The sequence below is a fragment of the Heterocephalus glaber genome, unplaced genomic scaffold, assembly GCF_053883595.1.
Source record: "Heterocephalus glaber isolate CG9 unplaced genomic scaffold, H.glaber_assembly_v1.0 deba00001481, whole genome shotgun sequence".
Classification (NCBI taxonomy): Eukaryota; Metazoa; Chordata; class Mammalia; order Rodentia; family Bathyergidae; genus Heterocephalus; species Heterocephalus glaber.
This window is the reverse complement of record NW_028258317.1, coordinates 55,958,975-55,986,463: the sequence shown is the minus strand read 5'-3', so window position 1 is coordinate 55,986,463 and position 27,489 is coordinate 55,958,975. Positions and strand designations below refer to the sequence as shown.

General features: G+C 36.1%; 1 protein-coding gene across 2 annotated transcripts in view; it reads left to right on the top strand.

Annotated features, from left to right (window-relative positions):
* Nucleotides 1–27,197, top strand: part of LOC101697212 (aldehyde dehydrogenase 1A1) — a 68,777-nt gene extending 41,580 nt beyond the window's left edge. Inside the window, exons 9-14 of one of the 2 annotated variants that reach the window (XR_015440122.1) lie at nucleotides 3,994–4,178; nucleotides 7,765–7,929; nucleotides 16,462–16,619; nucleotides 22,660–22,734; nucleotides 26,651–26,775; nucleotides 26,968–27,197. Coding sequence is in view for 1 of the 2 variants with exons in the window: in XM_087184106.1 (XP_087040232.1) it covers nucleotides 3,994–4,178; nucleotides 7,765–7,929; nucleotides 16,462–16,619; nucleotides 22,660–22,734; nucleotides 26,651–26,723 (656 nt within the window). In the remaining variant the exon portion in view is untranslated. Of the gene's footprint in view, nucleotides 1–3,993; nucleotides 4,179–7,764; nucleotides 7,930–16,461; nucleotides 16,620–22,659; nucleotides 22,735–26,650 lie in introns of both variants that reach the window. The other variant, XM_087184106.1, reaches the window with a different exon arrangement.
* Nucleotides 27,198–27,489: the final 292 nt, after the last annotated feature.

The window sequence follows — 27,489 nt, the reverse complement described above, 5'->3', positions numbered from 1 at the left end:
AGGAGAAATCAATGCAATGGAGACTAAGAGAATCATACAAAAAATCAATGAAGCCAAGAGTTAGTTCTTCGAAACAATCAACAAAATTGACAAACCCTTAGGCAACCTTGTCAGAAAAAGAAAAGAAAAGGCCCAAATCCAAGCAATTAGGAATGAAAAGGGTGAAATTACAACAGACCTAGCAGAAATCCAGAGGATCATCAATACCTACTTCCAGAACCTGTACGCCAATAAGATGGACAACACAGAAGAAATGGACAGATTCCTAGATACATATGAATTACTAAAGCTGAATGAAGAAGACCTAAAAATTTTGAACAACCCAATATCAACCAATGAAATTGAAAATGTAATTAAAAACTTATCAACTAAGAAAAGCCCGGGCCCTGATGGCTTCACTGCTGAATTCTACAAGACATTTAGAGAGGAACTGCTGCCACTACTGTTGAAACTCTTCAGTGAAATTGAAAGGGGAGCAATACTCCCAAATTCATTCCTGGAAGCAAACATCACCTTGATCCCCAAAGCAGAGAAAGACCCAACTGAAAAAGAGAACTATAGGCCAATCTCACTAATGAACATAAATGCAAAAATCCTTAATAAGATAATGGCAAACAGATTGCAGAAGATCATCAAGAAGATCATACACCCTGATCAAGTGGGATTCATCCCAGGGATGCAGGCGTGGTTCAATATACACAAATCAATCAATGTAATACACTATATCAATAGAGCCAAGGACAAAAACCGTATGATTATCTCCATAGACACAGAAAAAGCATTTGACAAAATCCAACATGCATTTATGACAAAAACCCTACAAAAAATTGGAATAGATGGTCTCTACCTCAAACTGATAGAAGCCACCTATGAAAAACCAACAGCCAATATCATACTAAATGATGAAAAACTGAAATCCTTCATGCTAAAATCAGGAACAAGACAAGGATGTCCACTATCACCACTCTTGTTCAATATAGTTCTGGAAACATTAGCCACGGCAATTAGACAAGAGAAAGAAATAAAAGGAATAAAGATAGGAAATGAAGAAGTCCAATTGTCATTATTTGCAGATGACATGATACTCTATATAGAAGACCCCAAGAACTCCACCAAAAGTCTTCTAGACTTAATAACCAAATACAGTCAAGTATCTGGTTACAATGCCAACACACAAAAATCAATAACTTTCCTCTACACGAATCACAGACTCACTGAGAGAGAAATAGGGCAAATAATTCCTTTCCCAATAGCATCCAAAAAACTGAAATACCCAGGAATCAACATAATGAAATATATCAAAGACCTCTTCTCTGAAAACTATAGCACTCTGAAAAGAGAGATTGAAGATGATATCAGAAAATGGACAGACATCCCGTGCTCCTGGGTAGGAAGGATTAATAGAGTGAAAATGGCCATATTTCCAAAACTGCTATATAGATTTAATGCAATTCTAATTGAGATCCCAGCAGCATACTTCATAGACCTTGAGAAAACAATCCAAAAATTCATTTGGAACAAGAAGAGACCCAGAATAGCAAAAGCAATTCTAGGTAACAGAGAGATGGCAGGGGGTATCACAATCCCCAACCTGCAACTCTACTACAAAGCTACTGTGATAAAAACAGCATGGTACTGGCAAAGAAACAGACTTGAGGACCAGTGGAACAGATTAGAAGATGCAGGAACAATGCCAGACACACTCAGCCATCTCATCTTTGATAAAGGAGCGAAACACCCTCACTGGAGGAAAGATAGCCTCTTTAATAAATTCTGCTGGAAAAATTGGGCTTCAACTTGCCAAAGATTAAAACTAGACCTGTATCTCTCACCATGCACTAAACTAAAATCAAAATGGATTAAAGATCTAAATATTAAAATAGAAACTCTAAACCAGTTGGAACAGAGGTTAGATAGAATCCTTGAAGACATCTGTGTAGGAAAAGATTTTATCAACAAAACCTCAGTTGCCCGTGAACTAGCACAAACAATCAACAAGTGGGATCTCTTCTTATTAAAAGGCTTCTGCACAGCAAGAGAAACCACCAGCAGGGTGAAGAGACAACCCACAATGTGGGAAAAAATCTTCACCTGCTCTTCCTCAGACAAAGGTCTACTATCTCGAATCTATAAAGAACTTAAAAAGATCAGACCTCCCAAATTTAAAGACCCAATCTGAAAATGGGCATCTGAAATGAACAGACATTTCTCAGACAAAGAAGTAGAAATAGCAAATAAATGCATGAAAAAATGTTCAACATCACTGGTCATTCGAGAGATGCAAATGAAAACAATGCTGAGATTCCACTTCACTCCACAAAGAATGGCTGCTAACATGAAATCAACCAATAACAAATGCTGGCAGGGCTGTGGGGAAAGAGGAACCCTGCTCCACTGCTGGTGGGAGTGTAGACTGGTGCTACCATTATGGAAATCAGTATGGAGATAACTCAAAGAACTAGGACTGGAAGTCTCATTTGACCCCGCTATTCCACTGCTGGGGATCTTCCCCAAAGAATTAAAAGAATCATACCACAGTGATATATGTGCACCCATGTTCATAGCAGCACAGTTTGTAATAGCTAAAACATGGAAACAGCCCAAATGCCCAACCACTGCAGACTGGATAAAGAAAATGTGGGTTTTTTTTAATAAAATGGAGTACTACTCAGCCATAAAAAATGAGAAATTAGAGACATTTATAGCTAAGTGGATGCACATTGAGGTGATACTCTTAAGTGAAATAAATAGGGCACACATGTATAAATACCAAATAGTTTCTCTAGTGTGAGAAACTGAAAGTGTAACTAAGGAATAAATGTATAATAGGTAATGTGAAATAGGAAGAAAAGGGGCAAAGGGGAAGGAAGTGGGAGGGCTAGGGGAAAGGATAGAAGGGAATGGGATTAATATGAGAAAATGGAAAAATAGGAACAAAATCTTTGTAAATAGGGAGGAATAGAGGGGTTGAAGGGAGGGCTGGGCAAGGGTGAAAAATAAGAACCAAGAGAGACTATGTAAAGGTGCAAATTTCCAATGATGAATGTCATTATATTGTATACCTAAAATGTAGCAATGATTAGAATGAATAATCGATAATGTAAAATAGGAAGAAATGGTCCAAAGGGGTAGGGGTAGTGGGAGGGGCAGGTGAAAGGAAAGAAGGGAAAGGCAAAATGATGAGAAATGGAAAAAATGGAAATAAAGTCTTTGCAAATAGGGAAGGGTGGAGAGGGTGAAGGGAGGGCTAGGAATGGGGAAAAAATAAGAACCAAGATGCATTATGTAAAGGTACAATTCCCAGTGAGAAATGTAATTGTGTTGTATACCTACAATGTACCAATAAAAGAATTTAATTTAAAAAAAAAGAAAAAGAAAAAACCTAGGAAGAATCTGCCACCTGAGTAGATAAGAGATTATAGGCATATATGAAATAAGGTGATATACTTTTAGATAGGTCTTGAAAATACTTTTCCCAAAATAAGAACATAAGATAGGATAAGTGTTTCTATGAGTGAATTTTTTGGGGGGGTTTGTTGTAGTTATTTTTCAGAAGGATCAATTTTTTAATTGATATTTAAGAATGATTCAAAATTACTTTCAGACAAAGCATATTTCACATTTTCTTTCTTAACTACTTAAAACCTGACATCTTAAAGAAATATTCACAGGAATCGATTTAGAAATGGAAATATTTACGCAAATTATTGTAATGTTATTTAAACAGGATGAAATTCGCATTTTAGTGACATCCATATTAAAGTTAGGATAGTAACCCCATTTTTGCAGATTCTATTTATTGCCATTATTTTCATAGTAAATGAAGGATCACAAAGATTAATTTATCATCTGAATTTTAAGAGATGGAATGTATAGGGCCCATGTTTGATTACCCAACTCATTATTTTTCTTTATCACTATATTGGCTCTGAGAAAAATATATAAATTATGTACTCTTTAGGTAAGATTTATTCTTTAATGTGATTTTTTCAGTGGACAGTGCTGTAGAATATGCCCACGGAGCCCTGTTCTTCCACCAGGGCCAATGCTGTGTAGCTGCATCCAGGCTTTTTGTGGAAGAATCGATTTATGATGAGTTTGTTCAAAGGAGTGTTGAGCGGGCTAAGAAATATGTCCTTGGAAATCCTCTGACCCCAGGTGTAAATCATGGGCCTCAGGTGAGTGTACAAGAGAAAGAACAGCATTTCAGGGGACAGGAACTAAGTATCCTTTTTTGACTCAGTAAACTTTCCTCTCTTTTTCTGCAACTTCCTATGTCACAATACTATACCAAGTTGGTGATTTAAAAATTGATCAATGGTGAAAGAAATCACTTTGTTTTTGTGTTGCTGATTTTTCCTGTCTAGAAATGGTTTAAGAGCCACATTGAGTATTAAAAATGGAGACTACTGACAAACAGTATTGATTTCTTGCCTTCTTCAAACACATTTTTTCATTGTGGACAAATTTTTGTCCACTTGGACTTTCCTGTATATTCTTTTCATTTCTCCCTCAACATTAGCCCTTCTTCTCATCTGACATTCCACAGATACAGACAGTGAGAACACCCTTTAATTCTCTTCACATTTCTCAGTTACACTCATCTTCTAATGGTAGTGCAGATGTCCTTGGAGATCCTGATTTTCAGAAATCCCAATCATTCCCCTGAATTCCCTGGTTTTCTTGTGTACTTAGAAGCATAATCAAGAAGAGTAGCTGACTGTCTTATAAAAGATCACCTTTCCCTCTTCCTTGCAAGATTCTTTGTCATCTGTTATTAAGATCTTGGAGCTTTGATTCTGAGTTTCCTCTATCCCTTTGGTGCCCCATACTAGAGTAGTAATCCTCAAATAGGGGCAATTGTGTCTCCCTACCTAGGCAATCTTTGGCCATGTCTAGAGATATTTTAACTTGTGATAGTTGGTAGGAAGGTGTGGTTCTACTTGCATCTAGTGAGTAGAGATCAGCAATGCTGCTAAACACCTTACAAGGTATGGGAGAGCCCCGAGACAAAGAATTAACTGGCCCACGGTGCCAAGAGGGCCACTATTGATTGATTGTGCTCTAAAGACTGCACAGTAAGATTGGAGACTTCATTCTTTCACACTAGATATTATAGACTGTTCCATGCTATTGATTTGAAGCCAAACTATTCTTGACCAGTTGGCTAAGCAAAAATAACCAATTATCCAACATTTTGTGAACACTACTATTGACAAAACCCTGAGGAGCACTGAAATAGGAACAAAGCAATGCCAAAAAGAACAAGGAAGACAGGTTCTCTGACCTCATGCTTTACCTCCTAGGTAACTCAGAAAACTGTCTTGGATTTTCCTGTTCCTCCTAAGTATCCAAGCAGTAAAGCCTCAGTTCTTACATAATTTCAAGTATTGACAGCTCAACATCCTACAAAACTGGCAAAGTTATAATTTTAATTGAAATATATTTTGTATTTCCTTATGAGTTTGATGACTACATATGAGTATTCCCAATTCTATGATGTTTATCAAATCCTCAAATGGATTAAAAAAATATATTCAATTTGAAATTTATCTCATGTGGCAAACAAAAATTGGATTCCAAGTGTTCTGTTGTCATTTTCTCTCAAATATCTGTCTGTCTGTCTATCTACCTATAAAAAGATAAAGAACTGCTCTATTAATTGATAGAAAAAGAAAAGAGAAAAGTATCTAAAATAATTAATATTGAAGTAGTTGGGTAACATTTTCGTCCACTAATGAGTCTGCACGATTGAACCATCATCCAAAAATGTAGAGAAATACCTCATTACTTTTAAGAAGAAGAAATTAAAGATAAGAGTCTAAAATAGGTAATCCAGTGAGTAATATAAGACTTTAATCTCAGTCTATGAATAGGGTTTTATCACAAGTTGCACTGCATAAGTACAATCAGTACGTATATTGGAACTTTAAGAAACAAAGGACTGAAAAGCCCCTGGGACCACTACCCTTAAATTTTTCATCTGTTTTAAGAAAATGCTTGTGGAAGAGAAGCTCTCACTCACTAATCTTTAGCTTAGTGCCTCATCCTTTGGTGGTTGAGGGAACTGAGGTGGTTTTTTTTAAAAAAAATAGTTATAGAATCTTCTTCATATATTATCACAACAAAAGAATTATACAGAAAATAATTGCCAAATATTTCTTTAAGACCAATAGCATTTTAAAGAAAATTGATATTTTCTCATTTTGAAGAATACAATCTTAAAGTATCTGTTGGAGTCCATATATATATATATATATATATATATATATATATATATATATATTTACTCAGATTCTATTTCACCCTCTACAAATGGAAGAGATCACTGTGCGCTAAAAAGAGATCATCTATGTAATGCATTTATCAGAGTGCTTGCTTCAGAGTACTGTGTATGCTCAAATGTCTATTAAGGAAATGGAAAATGCATGCCTGTATTTATACCTTGGAAACAATTATGTGTATGTGTGTGTGTGTGCTTGTGTGTGTGTGATGTATACGTATGTTATTGACTGCATATATCTACTCCCATTGCTCTTGTTCATGTGTAGTTTCCAAATAATTTGAGAGATATGTCTAGGTTTTTTTTCAATTTATTTTTTCAATCCATCAATCTTAAGGAATCAAAGAATTTACACATTCAAACTGACTAAATGATAAACTTTGAGATGATTATAACTGTCATGACCTGTTACATTTTGTAGACCAGCCCGTGAGCCAATGATTCACCTCAAAGTAGAGCCCCTGGTTAATGGAAGCATTACTGAACAGTGACTGCGGTCCAAAATGAAAGCCAAGTTTATCCTTGGTTAATCTGAAACTTTTTGAAGAAAGTTTGTATTTATGGTGAAATAAAACTAATCAGGCCAAATTGCTATTCCTGAATTGCTTGCTTTTCCTTTAATGCTTAGCCCCACCGCACTTGGGATAGGCAGTCTTCACCAGTGATGTGAAGCCAAGAGTCACTCAATCATTCAATCTGTAAATATGCGAACTGAGATAACAGCCACCTCCTCCCATGCATGGGGGAGAGGTATGTGCTTTTGATATTCCCAGTCAGAACTCTGAGCTCTTTCCCCCCTTGTAGATGTGTTATTATTTTTTAATATTTACTTCTGTAATACTTGTTGTATACTTACTTGTGACCCATTTAACAAAGGAGGAAAATGACAACAGGGCCTGACCAGAAATTGAATTCAACCTACAGACCAGAGCTGGGGAGAAGCCCAGACTGTGGTCAGAATGTGGTCTGCAAGGGCAGGCACCAGGCCAGACAGGACCAATCGGAGGTTGGGAGATCCAAACAGATGCAGTATAAGAGTCTTCTTAAAGAGAAAAAGCATCAGCTTCCCAACTGCCATGTGCAATTAAGTCAAAGTCAAGCTCTCTTTTCTGCCTTCACTCCCTTTATTTCAGTTAGGACTACAGTATCCCAGTAAATGTGTAATATCCTAAACTAACTTTTCATCTGGAGTGAATAAATGACATTTATGTGAAAGGTTCATAAATGCTCACAGTGCCAATACGCTTTCCTTACAAAACCGTAGGTAGTAAGTATAAATATCAAAATTTCTTTCCTGAAAATGTATTAGAAATAAATGTATCCTGAAAATGATTCTGAACCTCTGCCAGCTGTTTTGGTTCAGTTTTAAATTCAATAGCAATGTCCTAGACTATTTAGACCTCATTAACGGACCCAGGAGTGCATTAACTTTGTAAGTGGCTAATTGGTATTTATTCCTTTTCACATGATATTTTAAACAGATTGACAAGGAGCAGTATGATAAAATACTCGGCCTCATTGAGAGTGGGAAGAAACAAGGAGCCAAACTGGAATTGGGCGGAGGCCCCTGGGGGAACAAAGGCTACTTCATCCAGCCCACAGTTTTCTCCAATGTGACAGATGAGATGCGCATTGCCAAAGAGGAGGTAAAGGCTCATTCCTCTCTGCTGTCTTTGTTTCCCTGTGTTTTCTGTCTACCTATGAGTCCTATCTGCCCCCTTACTATTATCAGCTCTTGAACATCTTTCTCAGCAAACGTTACCCTTTGTTTCTGCTACTGATGAAGGTTTAAATTATATAGGACTAAGACTAAAAAATAGCAAGGGATCCACTGGTCCTGCCAAGAATGTCCAGCCGAACACAGGCTTGGGTGCTCAACAATCTTCGGGGATTTGCTTCACAGCCGTGAAGTCATGGAAAAAAACCCTGTCATTTGTGGTAACACGAATCAGCCTGGAGGACATGTTCAGTGATGGGCGTCAGGCACAGAAAGACAAATAGTGAATAATTCTCAACTGTTGGTAGAATCTGAAAGACTCAAACTCATAGAAGGCAGAGAGTGAAATGGAGGTTAGCAGTGGCTTTGTGGGGAGGTGGGGATAAGGATCAGAGAGATGCTGGTCAAAGGACACAAAGTGTCTCTCATACAGGAGGAGATCATTTGAGAGATCTATTATACAATAGGATGACTATAGTACCATACGTTCCCCTCACCAAAATAGATAAATGCTTAAATCCTGCCTATTGGTGCCATATTTGCTTTTTGGCTTTTTTGTGCATAAAAGCCATCCACACATTTGAAAATAACATTCCTATACCACTTCATTCCCCTTATATGACTATGGCCCATAATTTTCCATGGTGAGGATTCGTAACTTTGTACACAAGTATAAAAATAGGGTATTCTTTACATATGTTTTATATATATATATATATATATATATATAATTTGTGTGAAAGATTCATATGTGCTCACAGTAACAATATGCTTTACTTTCAAAACTATAAGTATATAGATAGATAGATTAATAGATAGACACACATTTAACTACTACACACAAAATTAAGAAGTCTAACACCTGAAAAAATCTGGAGTCAAGAGCACATGAAGATTGGGAAATATGTAACAGATGAGTACTTATAGTATTACATACAACATATATACTTATATGGTTAATATACATAGCTATACTGTACAACATGTTGCATACTATAGTTAAATATTTGATGAGCATGAACTAATAACGTCAACAAAATGTTATCCAGGCATATGACATAAAAACAAGGAAGAGCTAGTTTGCATTTAGAAATGGTAAATAATCTCCTTCATACACAGTGAGGGTTTTTAGTAGTGCAGAGATAGGTGCACCGCCTTTGACAATGAAATTGCTGGGTCACACACGGCAATAAAAAGACGTTGATAGCTCAAAGGTACTGAAGCATAATCCCTTCAGTCATTTCTCCTTCATGTCCATGCTATGACAGAGAATCTGAGGTTATTTTCTATACCACACAAAGTATCTTCAAAGAAAGAAGAAAAACCTTTAGACAGACTTGCAAACAAATGAAATAAATTGGAAAAACAAAAAATAAAAGCCAGTGTGTACGGATGATCAAACATACTTAGTTTTTCCACTTCACTTCAGTCCTCTACTGAATTATAATTTAATCTTGTCTGATCACAGCTGTCATTCTTGCATGTCTTGATTAATATCAGATAGAAATGTCTACTAGAATATTCTTCTATCAAGGAGAAGATATGCTGTGTTCCTATGATAAATGTAGTAGAATAGCTAGCTCACTTCTTCAAAGTGGCAGCCTGAAGCTATATACTATGTTAGGTTAAAATTATGTAAAATATGAGCACATTTATTGCAATAGCTGCCCTATTCTGAAGTCACAATGTGGTGATTAGATTTAAAACTTTGGTCTCACATTCAGACTCTCCTGAACCATAGCCCCTAACCCTCTACTTTGTAAATCAGTGGTAAACACCAAAAAAGCCATTTGACATTTCAGAGTTTTGCCTATCCTGATTCACATGCGCCAGGAAATTCTGGTAGCACTCAGAGGAGCCCTCCTTCCCTTCATTTCAGTTAAAGTATAATTGAAATTTTAATGTTTAATTTGAAGAAAAAATCAGTTGTTTCGTTCCTGAGAGTGAAACACAAAATGAGTTGAGTTTGGGCTATGCTGAGTCTAGTAAAAGTGATGAGTGAGTTAGACTGGAAAAAACAAATTGTGATTTTGATGTCCAGTCCTGTGATTATAACCATTGCCATGAACTCATCTTTTGGTTAGTACAAGGTGTTCAGGACTTATGTTCCTGGAGAAATCAGCCACTCTGTTTAGCATATGTAAGTTACAGAGTAGAATCTGATGACAGAATACAACCCTGAATAAAAATCTATATTGTTTTACCTAACTGGGCTAATTATGAAAAGATCCAAGTACAATAGAACACGTGATATTTCAGTCAATGGTACAGTGATATTTAAAAGAAGAATATTATGAACGATTATCTATTCACTTATCCAATAGAGCAAGCATTGCTTTTTGGACTCACTCTTACATGTAGTAACTTTTAAGATGAAGAAAACTAGGGAGAAAATTTTAAATATTTCTAAAGAAATTCTCAAGTTAGTGATTTGATGCTCAGTAAGTGCTTAGAAGCTTAATTCCAACATCTAGAAAATAAACAGTTTTATTTATATGTACCCTACCTTGATCCAAAGAGAAAATTTTCCTAATTTTATTGGCAGATTTTAGGTATGCAATATAATGACATTCTCCATTGGAAATTTGTACTTTTCCATAATTTATCTTGGTTCTTATTTTTTCCCCCTTCCCCTGCCCTCCCTTCAACCCCTCCACCCCTCCCTATTTACAAAGACTTTGTTTCCATTTTTTTTCTCATATTAATTCCATTCCCTCCTCTCCTTTCCCCAACTCCTCCCAATTCCCCTTCCCCTTTGGACCTTTTCTTCCTGTTTCACATTATTTAGTATGCCTTTTTATCCTTATTTACACTTTCAGTTTCTCACACCAGAAAAACTATTCAGTATTTACATATGCCTGTCCTATTTATTTCACTTAAGAGGATCACCTCAATGCACATTCATTTAGCTATAAATGTCTCTAATTTATCATTCTTTATGGCTGAGTAGTAATCCATTTTGTAAAAAGAAAAACATATTTTCTTTATCCAGTCTCCAGTTGTTGGGCAATTGGGCTGTTTCCAAGTTTTAGTTATTACCAACTGTGCTCCTATGAACATAGGTGCACATATATCACTGTTGTATGATTCTTTTAATTGTTTTGGGAAGATAGCCAGTAAGGGAATAGCTGGGTCAAATGGGACATCTAATCCTAGTTTTTGAGGTACCTCCATACTGACTTCCACAGTGGTTGCACCACTCTGCATTCCAAACAACAGTAGAGTAGGGTTCCTTTTTCTCCACAGCTATGCCAGCATTTGTTATTGGTTGATTTCATGATAATGGTCATTCTTGCTGTGGTGAGGTAGAATCTCAGTGTTGTTTTCATTTGCATCTCTCAAATGACTAGTGAGGTTGGACATTTTTTAATATGTTTATTTGCTAATTCTACTTCTTTGCGAAATGTTTTTTCATATCAGATGCTGATTTTTGGACTGGATCTTTAAATTTGGGAGGTCTACTTTTTTTTAAGTGCTTTATATATTTGAGATAGTAGACCTTTGTCTGAGGAACAGCAGGTGAAAATTTTTTCACACATTGTGGGTTGTCCCTTCATGCTGTTGGTGGTTTCTCTTGCTGTGCTGAAGCTTTTGAGTAAGAAGAGATCCCACTTGTTGATTCTTTGTGGTAGTTCACATGCAACTGAGGTTTTGTTCATGAAATCATTTCCTATGCCAAAGTCTTCAAGCGTTCTGCCTAACCTCTCTTCCAGATGGTTTACTGTTTCTGTTTTAATATTTAGATCTTTAATCCATTTCGATTGTAGTTTAGTGCATGGTGAGAGGAATGGGTCTAGTTTTATTCTTTGGCAATTTGAAACCCAATGTTTCCAGCACCATTTATTAAAGATGCTATCTTTCTTCCAGTGAGGGTGTTTGGCTCCTTTGTCAAAGACGAGGTGGCTGAATATGTCTGAAGTTGTTTCTGCATCTTTTAATGTGTTTCACTGGTCCTCAGGTCTGTTTGTTTGCCAGTACCATGATGTTTTTATCACAGTAGTTTTGCAGTATAGTTTTAAATTGGGGATTGTGATACCTCCCCCCTACCTTGTCTTTATTGCTTAGAATTGCTTTAGCTATTCTAGATCACTTTGGGTTTCAAATGAATTTTTGGATTGCCTTCTCAAGGTCTGTGAAGTATGCTGTTAGAATTTGAATTAGGATTGCATTAAATCTCTATAGCAGTTTTGGAAGTAAGAGCATTTTCGCTATATTGGTTCTTCCTACCGAGGAGCAAGTGATGTCTTTCCATTTTCTGATATCCTCTTCAATTTCTTTTTTCATAGTGCTATAGTTTTCAGAGTAGAAGTCTTTGCTTACTTTCATTAAGATGATTCTTAAGTATTTCTTTTTTTGGATGGTATTGTGAAGGGAGTTGTGACTTCAGTTCCTCTTTCAGTGAGTCTGTTTTTGCGTACAGGAAATTTATTGATTTTTGTGTGTTCACCTTGTATCCAGCTACTCTACTGAATTTGGTTATTAAGTCTAGAAGACTTTTGGTGGAGTTATTCGGGTCTTCTATATAGAGTATCATGTCATCTGCAAATAATGACAATTTAATTTCTTCATTTCCTATCTTTATTCTTTTTATTTCTTTCTCTTGTCTAATTGCTGTGGCTAATGTTTCCAAAACTATATCGAACAGGGGTGGTGATAGTGGACATCTTAGACTTGTTCCTGATTTTAGTGTGAAGGGTTTCAGTTTTTGACCATTAAGTGTGATATTGGCTGTTGGTTTTTCATAGATGGCTTTTATCAGGTTGAGATAGAAATATCTGTTCTAATTTTCTGTGCAGTTTTTATCATGAATGCATGTTGGATTTTGTGGAGTGCTTTTTCTGCATCTATTGAGGTGATCATTTGGTTTTGTCCTTGGCTCTGTTAATATAGTGTATTACATTTATTGATTTACATATGTTGAATCATCCTTGCATCCCTAGAATGAATTTGACTTGGTCAGGGTATATGATCTCCTTGGTGATTTTCTGTATTCTGTTTGCCAGTATCTTATTGAAGATTTTTGAGTCTATGTTCATTAGGGTGACTGCCCTGTAGTTCTCTTTTTTGGTTGGGTCTTTCACTGCTTTTGGAATCAAAGTAATGCTTGCTTCCAGGAATGAATTTGAGAGTATTGCTTTCCTTTCAATTTCATTAAAGAGTTTGAGAAGTAGTAGCATTAGCTCTTCCCTGAGTTTGTTGTAGAATTCAGCCGTGAAGCCATCAGGACCTGGGCTTTGCTTTATAGATAAATTTTTAACTATGTTTTCAATTTCACTGACTGAAATTGGGATTTTTAAAATTTTTATATCTTCTCTGTTCAATTTTGGTAATTCATATGTATCTAGGAATCTGTCCATTTCTTCTGTGTTTTCCATTTTATTTGTGTATAAGTTCTTGAAGTTGGATCTGTTGTGATTTCACCCTTTTTATTCCTAATTGAATGGATTTGAGCCTTTTCTTTTTTTTTTATAAGGTTGGCTAAGGGTTTGTCAATTTTATTTATTCTTTCAAAAAAACAATTCTATTCATTGATTTTTTTATATTGTTCTCTTAGTCTCCATTACATTGATTTCTGCTCTGATCATTATAATTTCCTCCCTTGTACAAGCTTTGGTTTTGTCTTACTCTTCTTTTTCTAGGAGCTTGAGGTTCAGCATTAGGTTGTTTATTTGGGCTAGCTCTGTTTTCCTAGTATGGGCATTCACTGCTATGAATTTCTCTCCTAGTGCTGCTTTCATTTTGTCCTATAGATTCCTCTATGTTGTACTGCCATTTTCATTTAATTGCAGAAACTTTCTGCTTTCTTCTTTAATTTTCTCTGTCATAGATTGGTAGTTCAGAAGAGTGTTATTCAATTTCCTTTATTTTTGTGTAATTCTTTCAGTTTCTAATCTTATTGATCTCCAATTTAACTGCCCTGTGGTCTGATAATATACATGAGATAATTTCCATTCCTTTGCATTTACTTAAACATGTTCTATGAGCTAGAATGTGGTCTATTTTGGAGAATGACCCCTGTGCACCTACAAAGAATGTGTATTTTGATTTTGTGGAATGGAACACTCTGTAGACATCAATTAAGTCCATTTGTTCAAAAGTTTGATTCAATTGTAGTATTTCCTTGTTGATTTTTTGTCTAGATGATCTATTTGTGACAGTGGGGTATTAAGGTCCCCCACTACAGCTGTATTAGTGGTGATTTGGTTTTTCAAGTCCATTAATATTTGTTTTATATAGTTGGGTGCACTAATATTTGGTGCATATATATTTAAGATTGTCATCTTGGAATATTCCTCTTGGACTATTCCTCTTGGATTATTCCCTTTACCAGGACGTAATGACCTTCTTTGTCTCTCTTAATTAGTTTTGGTTTGAAATCTAGATTGTCTGCCAATAAGATAGATACTCCTGCTTTTTTGTGTGTTCCTGTTACATGGAATATTGTTTTCTACCCTTGAGCTTTTAGTCTATGAGTTTATTTTTGGCTTAGTGTGATTCTTGTATGCAGCATATTGTTGGATCTTGTTCCTTGACACATTCTTCCAGTCTATTTCTTTTGATTTGTGAATGGAGACCATTAACATTGATGGTTGTAACTGATATGTATTGACTTACCCATCTCATGACTTCTCCTTTTTGTTAGCTTCTCTACCCTTGTACTTAATTTCTTGTAATGAATGCCTGATGGATTTATTCTGCTAGGCTTCCTTGGCTTTTGACTTTTATTGTCTTTTCCCAGGATATTGTCTAAAATTTTTTGGAGTGCTGGTTTGGTATTCATGAAGCTCCTCAGGTGCTCTTTGTCATGAAAGTATCTTATTTCTCCATCAATTTTAAAAGATAGTTTTGCAGGGGACAGTAATCTGGGTTGGAGGTCTTTTTCTTTTAGGGCATGAAATACTTCACTCCAGGCTCTTCTTCCCTTGAAGGTTTGTGTTGAGAACTGCTGTGGTTCTGATGGGCTTTTCTTTGTATGTGATTTGTTTCTTTTCTCTAACTTCTTATAGAATTTTATTCTTCCGTTGGGTTTCTGGAATCTTAACTGTTTCATGCCTAGATGTAGATTTTTTATCTGAGCTAGTTGGAGTCCTATATGCCTCATTTATCTGTATATCAAGTTCTTTTCCCTTGCTTGGGAAGTTTTCTGCCATTACGTCTGTGAACAGCTTTTCTATGTCATCTGCACTCTCTCCTGTTTCTTCATTAACTCTAATCAATCTTATGTTATTCTACTTTGCATCATCTAGCAGTTGCCAGATTGATTTCTCATGGTCCCTTACTATTTTAAAAAATTTTTTCTTTTTCGAGGTCTAAATTACTAATTACTAAATTACTAACTGCAATCCTATCTTCTATATCTGATATTCTTTCCTCACATTGGCTCATTCTGTTGCCTAAACTTTCAGTGGAATTTTTAATCTTCTGGATATCTGTTTGCAGCTGTTTTATGTATTCCATTTGTTTCCTTTGCTGGGATACCATCATGTTACTCAGCTACTGTATTTTTTATCTTTGTCTGCTCTAGAATTATTAATCATATCTTGCACTATGAACAAAATCTCTGTTGTTATCTGAGAAATTATGTCTGACTTTATTGTTTGCAGATTTTCTTTTGTTACCCAGGGAGTCTAGGTTGTTGAGTATCAGGCTGTTCCACCTCATTGCCCTTTGGGGTTGCCTTACATGATCTGAAAGTCTGGTTTTGAGACGTTTTTTGGTGTCTTCTCATTTCAAAAGATCCAGCCTGCTTTGCCTTTGTGGAGGCAATTTTTGCTCACCCAGTGGCCTACAATTCTCAGCAAACCACCTAGAGGGCTTTTCTCTGCTGCTCACCACTGTGTTAATTCCTGGGTTCAGAATAGTGGCCTTCTGGAGCCCTGTGCTGCCTTCTTGTCCAGTTGGGGTTATGGATGGGCCCTGTGGATACTTGGGTTGGTATCTGGGTGTGCCACTGGCTGGGGCCTGCCCACTGCACAGTTGTTTTCCGGGAGGTCCTTTGCTTGGAGGCTGTGCACCCAAGTTGCTGATGTGTGGGCAGGCTTCTTGCTGAGATCTACATGCACTTAGAGATGGAATCTGGTTGGGCCTCTGGCTGTTGCTGGGTGCCTATGCAGCACTTTTCCAGGCAGGCATTTGGCTGGGGACTGTGGGCCCAAGCTGCCAGTGTCTGGGCAAGGTCTTTCCTGGAACCTGCACACAACCATGCAGCTCTGGTGTACATGGGCTTTTTGCTGGAATTTGTGCATGCTTACCCATATCCAGAGATAATTTAACTCATGAATGTTATCTACGTTCGTCTACCATTTCTGCACCCTTTATTTTGGTTTGTACACACAGAATCAAGATGAGAAAGAAAATATTATCTATTTCACAGTAGTGTGTAAACAAAAATTAAACTACACTATCTTTAAAATATTTGATTTTAACCTATTTTTTTATTTCACTCATCCTTGGGGTATAGATATTTGGACCAGTGCAACAAATCATGAAGTTTAAAACTTTAGATGAAGTGATCAAGAGAGCAAACAATACGACCTATGGCTTAGCAGCAGGAATCTTTACCAAAGACCTTGACAAAGCAGTGACAGTCTCCTCTGCTCTGCAGGCGGGGACAGTGTGGTAAGTCAAATGATTGGCTGTAATCCGTGCCTTTTCAGTGTTAGCTATATCAACAAATTAACTCAAACTTTAAAATTTAGAATTGTATGGCCTGCTAGAGAAGTAGAAAAAGACAAAAACAAAAAACAACCCCTTCCCATGTAAACAAAACCCCCAATTGCTATATTGGAAAAAATTTAGAGGAATAATTTATTTAACTCTTTCCAGTACTTTGAGACTACTAGTCAAAGTATTTTATGGATGTTTGACTTACACAATATAAGTATTACTACATAGTTTCTAGCACTATACAGTGTACAAAGAAAAGAAAAGAAAAATTTGTGTTTTAAGTAGTTTTAAATTAGTTGAGACAGTGCTTATTTGGTACCCATGCAAACATTTAATTCTTATTTCAGATTCTTACTCTAGAATCATTAGAGATGTCTAAAGATCATAATTTAGGAGAATGCATTGGATTTTTTGGAACACTTCCTTTATCTTTGAACTTTTTTCTTTCTTCCATAGTTGAATGTAGAAGATGTAAATTCTAAGGCTCTGCCTCTCAAACTGTTGCCTCCTCTGCCTAGTCCCCAGTCCCTGGTCTGCTTTCTCATTACTTTTTGTTATGGAAAACCTCCCTTTGTTCCCTCAGTCCTGGTGACAACACAAAATTATTTTCTTTCTCACAAATATTCCAGTTCAAAAAGAAATATAGACCACAAAAAGTATCTCTGTTAATAGCTCTAAATGTTTTTTCCTAGCCCAAGAGGCATCATCATTGAGTTAACATTTACTCTAAGCCCACTATATTGTTTATTTGTTTAAGATAGGGTCTTAATATCTAGTCCAAGCTGGTCTCAGAATGCAAGCTGGGACCCTCCTTCCTCAGCCTCCTGAGTGCTAGTAGTACAAGCATGTGGCACTCTACGTGGCATGCACTGTATTTTTTTGCATTCATCATCTTATTTTACCTTACAATGATTTGTTATATTGGAATTATCAATAAAAAGATCAGAGTTTAATGAGGTTGAGTAATTTTATCAGCACCACACAGTAAATAGCAGAACAGATAGTCAAACATATTTCATTTTTTTTTTTTTGAGTAGGAAAAATTTATTGAGAGAAAGAAAGCTTCTGTCTAAGAGACACAGAAGGGGAACCAGAAATTGGGTTGCCCACCCACCCCATGTTTCAAAGATGTTTTATACAGCAAAGCCACGTGGTGAGGCAGGTACAAAGTTGGACAAAATTCTAAGACTCAGTGGAAATTTACAAGGTGGGCGTGAGGTGGGACAAAACCATGACCAACTAATAAGATTATAAGTACAGTCACCCAGGTAATATTGAATAAATGGGGGTCGAATGGGGGAGCAAGCCACATAGCAAGCATACAAGGATTTTCAGTAAGGGTGGGGTCAGGGATATTTCCTGGAGAGGCTGGATTAAGAACTTGCCCCCCTACATCCAGGTAATTGATACCTATTTGGAATATCAATCACTGCTATTTATCCCCAGGGGAAGTACAAGGGTGTGCTTTTACAATTCTGGGCTTCAGTGACTGTCTCTTGATTGTCCTCCATGTTGGCTCCTTGACTGTTTTCCATGTTGGCTCCTCCTGGGTTGGCCCTGTCTAACTGCCTACAAGATATCTAATTAAGTTACCTATGTGTAATATTCCCCCCAATGAGGAAGTACCCCTAACTGCTGTGGGGGGGCAAAGGGTGAAGACTGTCATGGCTACATCCAGCTGAAAAGGGTCATAGTGGTGATCAGCAGTTAGAATTCCTCTCCAGAGAGTCTATCTAAAGGCCCTTGATAGGTACCAGGCATTGTCATCTTGGTAGCCATTTAACTTTGGGTCTGGAGGAGACAAAGCCAAAGAAACAGTTAATACATGGACCAAATTATAAGATCAGCAGGATTGCTATGAATATAGTCAAGTGTTTTCATTGGGATGAACTAGAAATAGCCTCCCACAAAGAGGTTAATAAGGTCCAGGGGACTTCAGAATCCAACATAGAAGTCCTATTGTATAGTTTACAGTTATGAGTCATTTGCAAGGTCGATCTAGTGGATCCCAGTAGAAGAATTCTAGCGCGTTTATCATTGGTTCCATTTGTATGACTGCTTGGAGTTTGGCAGCCTCTAGGCAAGAATAAACAAAACTTTTAAGAAATTAGAGCATGTATAATCTAAGTATGAGCACACTAGAATGGAAGGGCAGTTTGGGAAGAAAGTGACACTTAGAAATTGAAATAGTCATTGTAACCTGCTGGCTCTTATAGATTTTACCATAGATTTTTTGCTAATGATCCGTAACTTTGGTCATCCACTGGTATAGTTAGAAACTGCCAGAAGGGGTCAGTGACTGGAGCCCCTTTTTATATCTAGCTTTATTATTATGGCATTGTTTTATACCCCTTTTGGTTATTCTTTTATGCTGGGTATTTAAGACCAAGTTAAAGTGAGACCTGTGTCAATCAGTATGAACCTCTTGATATCTATCAAGGTCAGTTAAGTTTCCTCAGGCATTACTTTGGAACCATGCATAGAGCCTCTCAGCTCCTCTGTCAGTGTCTGCCCTCAGGATGGGTCTTGGCCTTGCTTGACCATGTTACTTTCAGTGAAAGCATGGAAGATTTTTTCCCTCTTGGTGACCCTCCTTTGGCACACAGCACATTTGTCCTCTGGTGCCCAGCAATCTCCCTGCTCAGGAGGTTGAGTGACTTACCAAAGATGTAGGATCCTGTAGAAAATGTTCCCTCATGTCCTGGATGCTTTGTTGACCTTGAGGGGCCAGGGCCAAAATATTGGCTGTCCTCATAACCCAGTTACCTTTCTAGTTTTGGTCTCCAAACTTTAGTTGTTGAACACCCAGAAGAGAAGATCAGTGAGATAAATATTTCAGTAGGAGCAGTGAGCTTAACTATTATAATAGTTAAGACATCAAGCATATTTGAAGTATAAAGCACAGTTAGAGGGCTGTTATTTTTTACCAGCCATGGTTGTTTTAGTAGTTGAATCCTTGTAGAATGTTAACAGACAGCAGTTATATATTATAGGGAAACTTAAGATCAAGACCCACACATAGTATTTTAGCATGACAATCATGATGATGTTGTCTTTGTAACACTTACATGTCTATCTTAGTACAGAATAGTCTTTCGGTCAAACACCTTCATCTGATCACAAGACATTAAATAATATAAAGAACACTCTTATTTGTTATCCTTTAGTAGGACGCCATCTAAAGGGAACATACATAGTGGCCTATAAATGTATTTTAGGAGTTCACAATGTCTAGCCTCTAATTTTAGTGTGACATTGTTTCAGCTGGTGACTGAGCATTCCTAAGCATGGTGACACATGTAACATACATCACATAAGTTTTTAAGATAACTATTGTTTGACTGGTTTTCTCATGCTGGCTTAACATATACCTGTGATCACAAGTAGCTGGAATGTAAGAGAGAGGCAAATCCCTGAATCAAAAAAGATCTTTACCATAAACAATATCTTAGAAGATCTGTACACCCAAAAGACATTAATGATATTTAGTACAACATGAAATAACAATGAATATCAGTTATATGAAAGCCCTTGTCATTTAATTTTGTTTTGTACCCAGAACATTTTAAATAAAACCTTATTGTTTTTCCACAGAAAACTTAGCCCATGACAATGCATACCTATCACAATTATATGTTTAATGATGTATTTCCCACAAGGCTATGGAAATTATTGGGGTCCCCTTTGTGAACAAAGCCTGGAATAAATTTTTTCCAGACACCCACTCCTTTATTTACCAAGGGGAGTCCTGTCCCATAGTTTTCCTAAGCCCAAGAGTCTTTAATTATCTTAACAAATTTTTAGATGACCTGTGAGAGACAGATCATAACAATTAACACATTATTTTGACCAATGAAAGATTCCCAAGTTATACATAGACAACAATATGTACTCTATTTGTAAAACCAGTTGACATTATTTGGATAATCTGGAAACCTGGGGAACCATGTCTTTAATTACATTTATCTGTAAACCAACTTGAGTTACTGGCAAACATCCTAAAAAATCCAAAATGCCAAAAGAAAAAAGCTCAAACATAACAGCTGTAGATGTTGTAATAAATTGAACAGACAGACACACACATAAGACAACTTGTTTGTAAACCAGAGTGCACTCAGATGTATTTGGCCAAGTTGAATTATACTAACTTTTATAATTTTTTAGGTTTATAACTATAAATAAGACTAGTCAGAACTTTGTAGATCAATTAACAGAGATCTCTTGTAATAAGAATCAAAAGGATTAAAAATCTTCTACACCTTTGAAAGCAAAAACAGTTTTAAGAGGGTCCCAAAGCTGACAAGTTTATCTGACTGGAATACCCAGCTGTACAGTCTTCTCACTGTTGCTTTGATAACTACAGTTGTTGGATAGCCGCGTGTAATTGTTCCCTCTAAAGGGACAGACTATTAACGGTAATTGTAACTATCTCCAGTGGGGTCTGCTCAGGCCAGGTTTGCATGTAGAAGAGAGTAGCTGACCCTCTTTGGAGCTGAGTATGAATTTCAAGCAGTGAGGGAAGAAGGCCTGCCAAGGCTCCAACCTGCTGTGCTGCAGATCTCTACCTAGGACAGCTTTTCCCATTTTGAAAAGAAACAATAGGAAGGAAGGTATCCCTGTCTCTCTCTCTCTTGTTCTGTGCCCAATCTAAGGTGTCCCTTAGACTTTATCTTGTCCAGTGCTGGTGACAGCTGACTAGGGGTGCAAGGAAGTGGCCAGAGCCAGGTTAGCTGTTCTTACCATTCTCTAATTTTACCTAGGGCTAAAAGACAGATAAAGCAGAACTAAATCTTTTACATTTACCTTTTGAGAGTTTCAGGATTAAACCTACACCAGTTTTCTATATGGCCCAGTGATAAATGAAGGTAATTCACTAAGTATTTAAACTCACAGGTCCTCCTAGCAGCCACAATCTACATTGTAAAGGCGCTCTTACTGACTTCCTATGCACGCATGAATGGAGAGAAAGGCTGGCTAAGATAGTCCCATATTCTAGTTAGCATGTAAAAACACAAATGCAAGTTACTGATTGTTATTTTCCCTAGTGTAAGACAAAACAGTTGTTGTGAGTTTGTCTTAGTCTGACTTTCTGGAAGGAGGAGCGCTCTGACTACTAGGGATTCTGAAATGAACTCCCAACAAGTTGGAGCAAAGTTTAAGGGGAGTTTTTAACTCACTAGCACAGAGAAAAAGACCAAATATAGCTCAAGCTGGTTAAACATCCAAAATTCATCATATAGCGTTTTATATGTCCACAGTCAACATTAATCATGTAGGTAATTAGCTTTAACTGTTAACTTTGGCCAGCAGGAAGTTCAAAGACAAATTGTTCACTGCCTATAAAACTATGTTCTAACTACTTCCCTTTGTCTTGGTCTTCTAACATACTTTTTTCTTAACTCTGCACCCATTTTTGTAATAATATTTCTTGAAACAGACACCTTTAATGAATTGAGTTCTTAAACTCATCATTAAATCCAAATTTTGGAAAATCCTGTCTTTAAGCAAATCATTTAACCAAGGAATGAAAAGAAATGAACTGGTTATTTTGATACACAATGCAATTGTAAAAGAAAATTGATTTTAGTATAAGAATATAAACTTCAAAATTATATAAAAGCTTATTCAATATAGGCAATAAAGAAAACCCATACAACATATTCCAGTTTCTAGCAAACCATATTCCTCTTTTTCTTCCCTATTGGCTATTTTATCCTTTATAAAAAACTACCACTTCTCAGGGTCATGATGAACTACCCAAATGACTATGCACATATATATTTTATTTGTTTCTAGGTACTGTGTGTTTAAACATATATATTTATGTACTTTCTGCATCCTATTTTACAATGCATTTTAAAAATTTCAATGAATGTATTACATTAAAATAAATGAAGTTCTTAAAAAACAGTTTTCTTGATTTCCAAATTATCCAATTAGAAGTTGCTTCATAGGATATATACTTCATTTCTTTTTTTCCACCCATCCTCAGGGTAAATTGCTATGGTGGAGGAGGTACGCAATCCCCCTTTGGAGGATACAAAATGTCTGGAAATGGACGAGAAATGTAAGAAAAGCTTTCTATTATGACAAATATTTACTTTCATAAGAAGTGTTGTCATTCCCCAAGAATTAATCCATGTTCACTATAATAGGAAAAACCTGCCCTTCTATTTTCTTGCAAATACATAAAAAGCTCATTAAATATTGGTTCAATCTATAAGTGCTGAAAGACAATAGAAGAAAGGGAATATAATTTTTTAGGCTTCTACTACTTATAAGGGACTATGTTAAGCACTTGACATTGGCCATTGAATTTTTGTATATTTTTAAATTGCTGATTTTATGTATATGAGTATAATCTGTTCAAAAGACATTTACAGAAAAAAGATAGGAACTACACTGGTGATTGTAAGAAGTATGCAAATATAAGTACTCTCTGTTTGAATACATGTCTGAAATAAGTTAGATGCCACATCCAAAAATAATTTCACTATTAACATGAATGGTTCTCATTTAGTAAAATAGTATTGATAGAGACTGTACAATTTAAAATTATCTCAATGAGTTAGTTTTGGAACTAATATATAAACCTACAAGTAAATTTGACTAAAGAAAACATGTTTTATACTTGTGGCTAGATTAAGAATATTTACACATAACTGTATTTATGAGCTTTTAGTTCCTTTTGAAAGCAAGGTATGTAGAATTTTAATCTGCACATGCATCTGTATACATAAGAAGTATGGCACTTTGATTAATTTTGCTCAAGTATGTCAATAATTTTATTTATTAGAATATTTTATGTTTCATAATAAACAAAAATTAATCAAGAAACAAGATGCATCATACGCAAGCTATAGAATCAAACAAAATAAAGCTTCCCATTTTGTTAACAGCAAGTAAAATGAGTCTCAGTTTTGAAAGACCATGACTGTATTAATATAGCTATAAACATTGTAATTTACTTAATGAGTAAAATCACAATGAAATAAAAACTTTTGGGGAAGCAGAGAAATGGAGGAATGTTACAATGACCTGTCCACTTTCTCAGTATACATTCATTACCTACTTGCTATGATAAGGGTCTATGAGTCCTAGACATACGACACTGCTTTTCATCTATACAACTATAGTGGCAGGAGGAGTATGTGAAAAGATATAGTTCAAAACGTCCAAATGCGATGTGAATTAATTAACAGACTGCAAGTTCATACTTTATGAAGTTAGGGACACAGGGCTTTAAGGTGAAATATGATCCAGATTAAGATGTCCTGAATCCAAGAAAATTGGCTTGGATCTTATTAATGGAGTGGTGAAAACCCACGGCCATCCTTAGAATGTTGTTGGGTCCATAGACAGTCGTGAATGATAAGACGTGCCGAGACAGTGGAGCAAACATACTGGAAGGCTGGCTGGCCTGCATCTGAGTCCTGACTCCATCACTGGCCTGCCATGTGGCCCAGTTCAAGTTGTCCAAATTCTTAGCCTCTGTATCCTCATGTTTAAAATAAAGATGTTAGTATTCCTCCTAAGATGATATGAGAATTAAATTACATATGCAATATTCAATCACTAGCCTTATAACTGACTTAAAGTGAGGACTTAAAATGATAATTTTCCTTCTCTAGTTTTTTTCTATATAATATTCATTACTGGAGAATTCCTTGGCAAAACAAATTGCTTTGTATAAATAGATATGAGAATGACTAGATTACTTTCCAGGGTTGGTAATTCAATGCTGTCCTGGCTCTTGATAACACATTTCCCCGGGAATGTTGATAAAATAATCAAGAGGGATAAAATAACTAAAGTAGACAAAATGTCAGTTTTGTTGAATACATTTTGTCCTCCAAAAATTACAGCTCAGAATGTTATTGTGAGCATTTGCTGAATAAATTTGATGAACTTAAGAAGTTATTAGCTGAAAGAGATTTAAAGATAATCACTGAAGCAATACCCTCAAATGACCCCATATAATTGAAGTATAATTTACCCTCAAAGGTGGAAATCAGAATTCATCAGTGGGGGACAGTCCAAAAAAGATACAAATAGTGGTGTGCACTCCAAACATGTTCAGTGGTAACACTGAGTAACCAAAGCTTGACTTTTGAAACTGATCATAGTGCAGGCACTGGAATGGGTTAATCACTACAAATCCCTCCTTCGGGTAACTGCACTGATTTTCACAAATGTGAACATCGATCACTTGAGACTTGGCTGGTAAGACATTCACATTTAATTGGATCTCAGTATCTCACAAGGTTATTTTGTTTTGTTTTCCCTTTCAAAAGAAGAGAAAGGAAATATAAACAACTGTGCTTACACAAGAGTTCATATGTCCTCTGTGCCTGCTTAATTAGTAGAAAACCCCTTCCAAGGCACAGAAGGAAAACCAGACAGAACTCGTTACTAGGACCTCTTTACTTATAATGTGTGCCTTGGATGGACAGCATGAGCATTATGTGGGCCTGTAGTAGAAATGCAGTATCAGACTTCATTCCAGTGCAGTGAATCATAATTGGCTTTAGAATAAGGTTCCAGATGATTCGTAAACTGACAATTTCAGAATCACAGTCCTAGTAATTCATAGACTTAATAAGATTAAGATGAAAGCAAACATATGTTTTTTGTTCTATCATGGGTATAATACATATATGCATAGAGGTCCTGAGGAGAAGGACCTGTTTCAGCCTGAGTGTGACAATAATCACACTCATTATTCTCCTGAGAGTTTCAGTTGCCCTTATAAGCCAAAATCTAATGGAAAGCCTATTGGTGAAATCAAGAGTTACTTTATCTAATTCTGGAAGATAAAAATATTTTTACTGAATACTCTCTGCATCTAAACCCTTTAATTACATTGAAGAATATGCTTACTAAAGCTTTTAGGATGTATTTTCAAAAGCTTAATTGCCCAAGGAAATATCAGTGAGAGAATTAGGTTTCTCAGGAGAAAAAGATGTCTTCTTCGTACTTATCTACATGACAAGAAAGGAGGAGGAGAAAAATACCGAGATCATATTCCTCTGTAAACCTACATGTGTGTAGGTGTTATGATTTTAAACACAGTCTTGTGCATAATTTGATCTTCTCATCAAAACGATATAGAAAATAACTAAGCTCAGACCTTGCTGTGTCCTCAGTAAAGGGAAATCATAGTTTCCAAAACAGGTAGGAGGTATAAATCTGACAACAGGGAACAGAATGCAAGCATATTGACTCACATTAATTGAGGATCATTCGAGGTGGATTTAAGAGTTGTAGAAGCAAATGGCACAGGATAGAGGAGGCTGTATAATGGCAATACATCAATATTTGTAAAAAAACAAAAAGGCTGCAATTATGCCCATCTCTTAACTTCTTTCCTTTCTAAAAAGAAAACATATAAGCCATCAGAAAAGAAACAAAATTTCAAAAATAATGGTTAAGTTTTTATTTTACCAAGAATCAAAAATATTGGTAAAACTTCAGCTGCAAAGATTCAGAACACCTTAGAATGAAGATGACAGCATGGTCCTTTTCTACCCTCACCTGTTCTCTGCCAGGAGCACATGGTACATGCATGCTCGGCCTTGGTTTACAATTTCATGGAACTACCCTTGAGTGATAATTACTGCAACTTCTCTTGTACTAAAGCAATCTTCTTTCTCTAAATCTAAATGAAGAATGATAAAATTCTTGTTGGGTTGAATTAACTTTTGAGTAGCTGGAGCTTTTATAGTTAAGCAGAATAATGTAAAAAATGAAAACTTTCTATGAAAATCAACTAGGGGTATGTACTTATTTTAAATGAAAGATATTTTAAAGAATTTTTTTCCACAGGAGAGTTATGTAGAACCAGCTTATGTTTGGCTAGCTTCAATGTAAATAGAACATATTTCCCATGGTCCCTAGATAAAGGAGAACATACTTATATTAAATCAGGGACTATTACATAATTGTATTACCATGTTTATGGGTAACTTTTTCTGTCCCTCTAGGGGTGAAGAAGGTGTCTATGAATACACAGAGATCAAGACTGTCACAATGAAAATCTCTCAGAAGAACTCATAATCCCCAGGACTGAGGACTCTTCAATGAACTGGCATCTCCTCCAGTCCCTAGTGTAGTAGAATTTAAATACAAAATTTATATTTCTGAACTTTTTAACATTTTAGTAATCACATGACTATTAATAATATACATTAAAAAGCAGACATGGAATTTATTGAGAAAGAATCATTTATGTTTGAATGCAAACGGTGGATTTGGAGGCAAGATCTCTAGCTTTGTGGTACTGATGTATTCTTCTTTGTAGGTATCGTCAGGAACAATCATTTTATATGAGAAGAAGAAGTCATTCAGGCCTTTCCGCTCAGCGACTGCTCGAAGGCCTTAACATTCTTATTAATGACCCCAAGGTGCTCTGTTCCCAGTAATCATGGTGTCTGTGGAGGGTCTTGAAGGGTTTCCTAGAATGTCACATCTGCTTGTCAAATGAGATATTTTACTGCAATTTTAATATAAAAGTTAATTCAAACAACCTTACATGACTCTTGTTCTTTTTGAATTCTTTTTAGTTACAAGTTTGGCAAGAGTGAATTACTTACTCTTGTCCCTCATGAACAGTATTTAATTAATCATAAAGATTAACTTAAACATAAAAAATCAAGAAATGGAAGGAGGGGGAGGAAGAGGAGAGAAGGGGCCTTCAGAGGATTAAGATGTGCCATGTAGAAGTAACCAATTCCCCACAATGAAGGGAATTAAGTACTGCAAACATGTACCTATACAAATGAAAATTTAAAAATCCATTTACTCATTCTCAAATGGGTAGAGA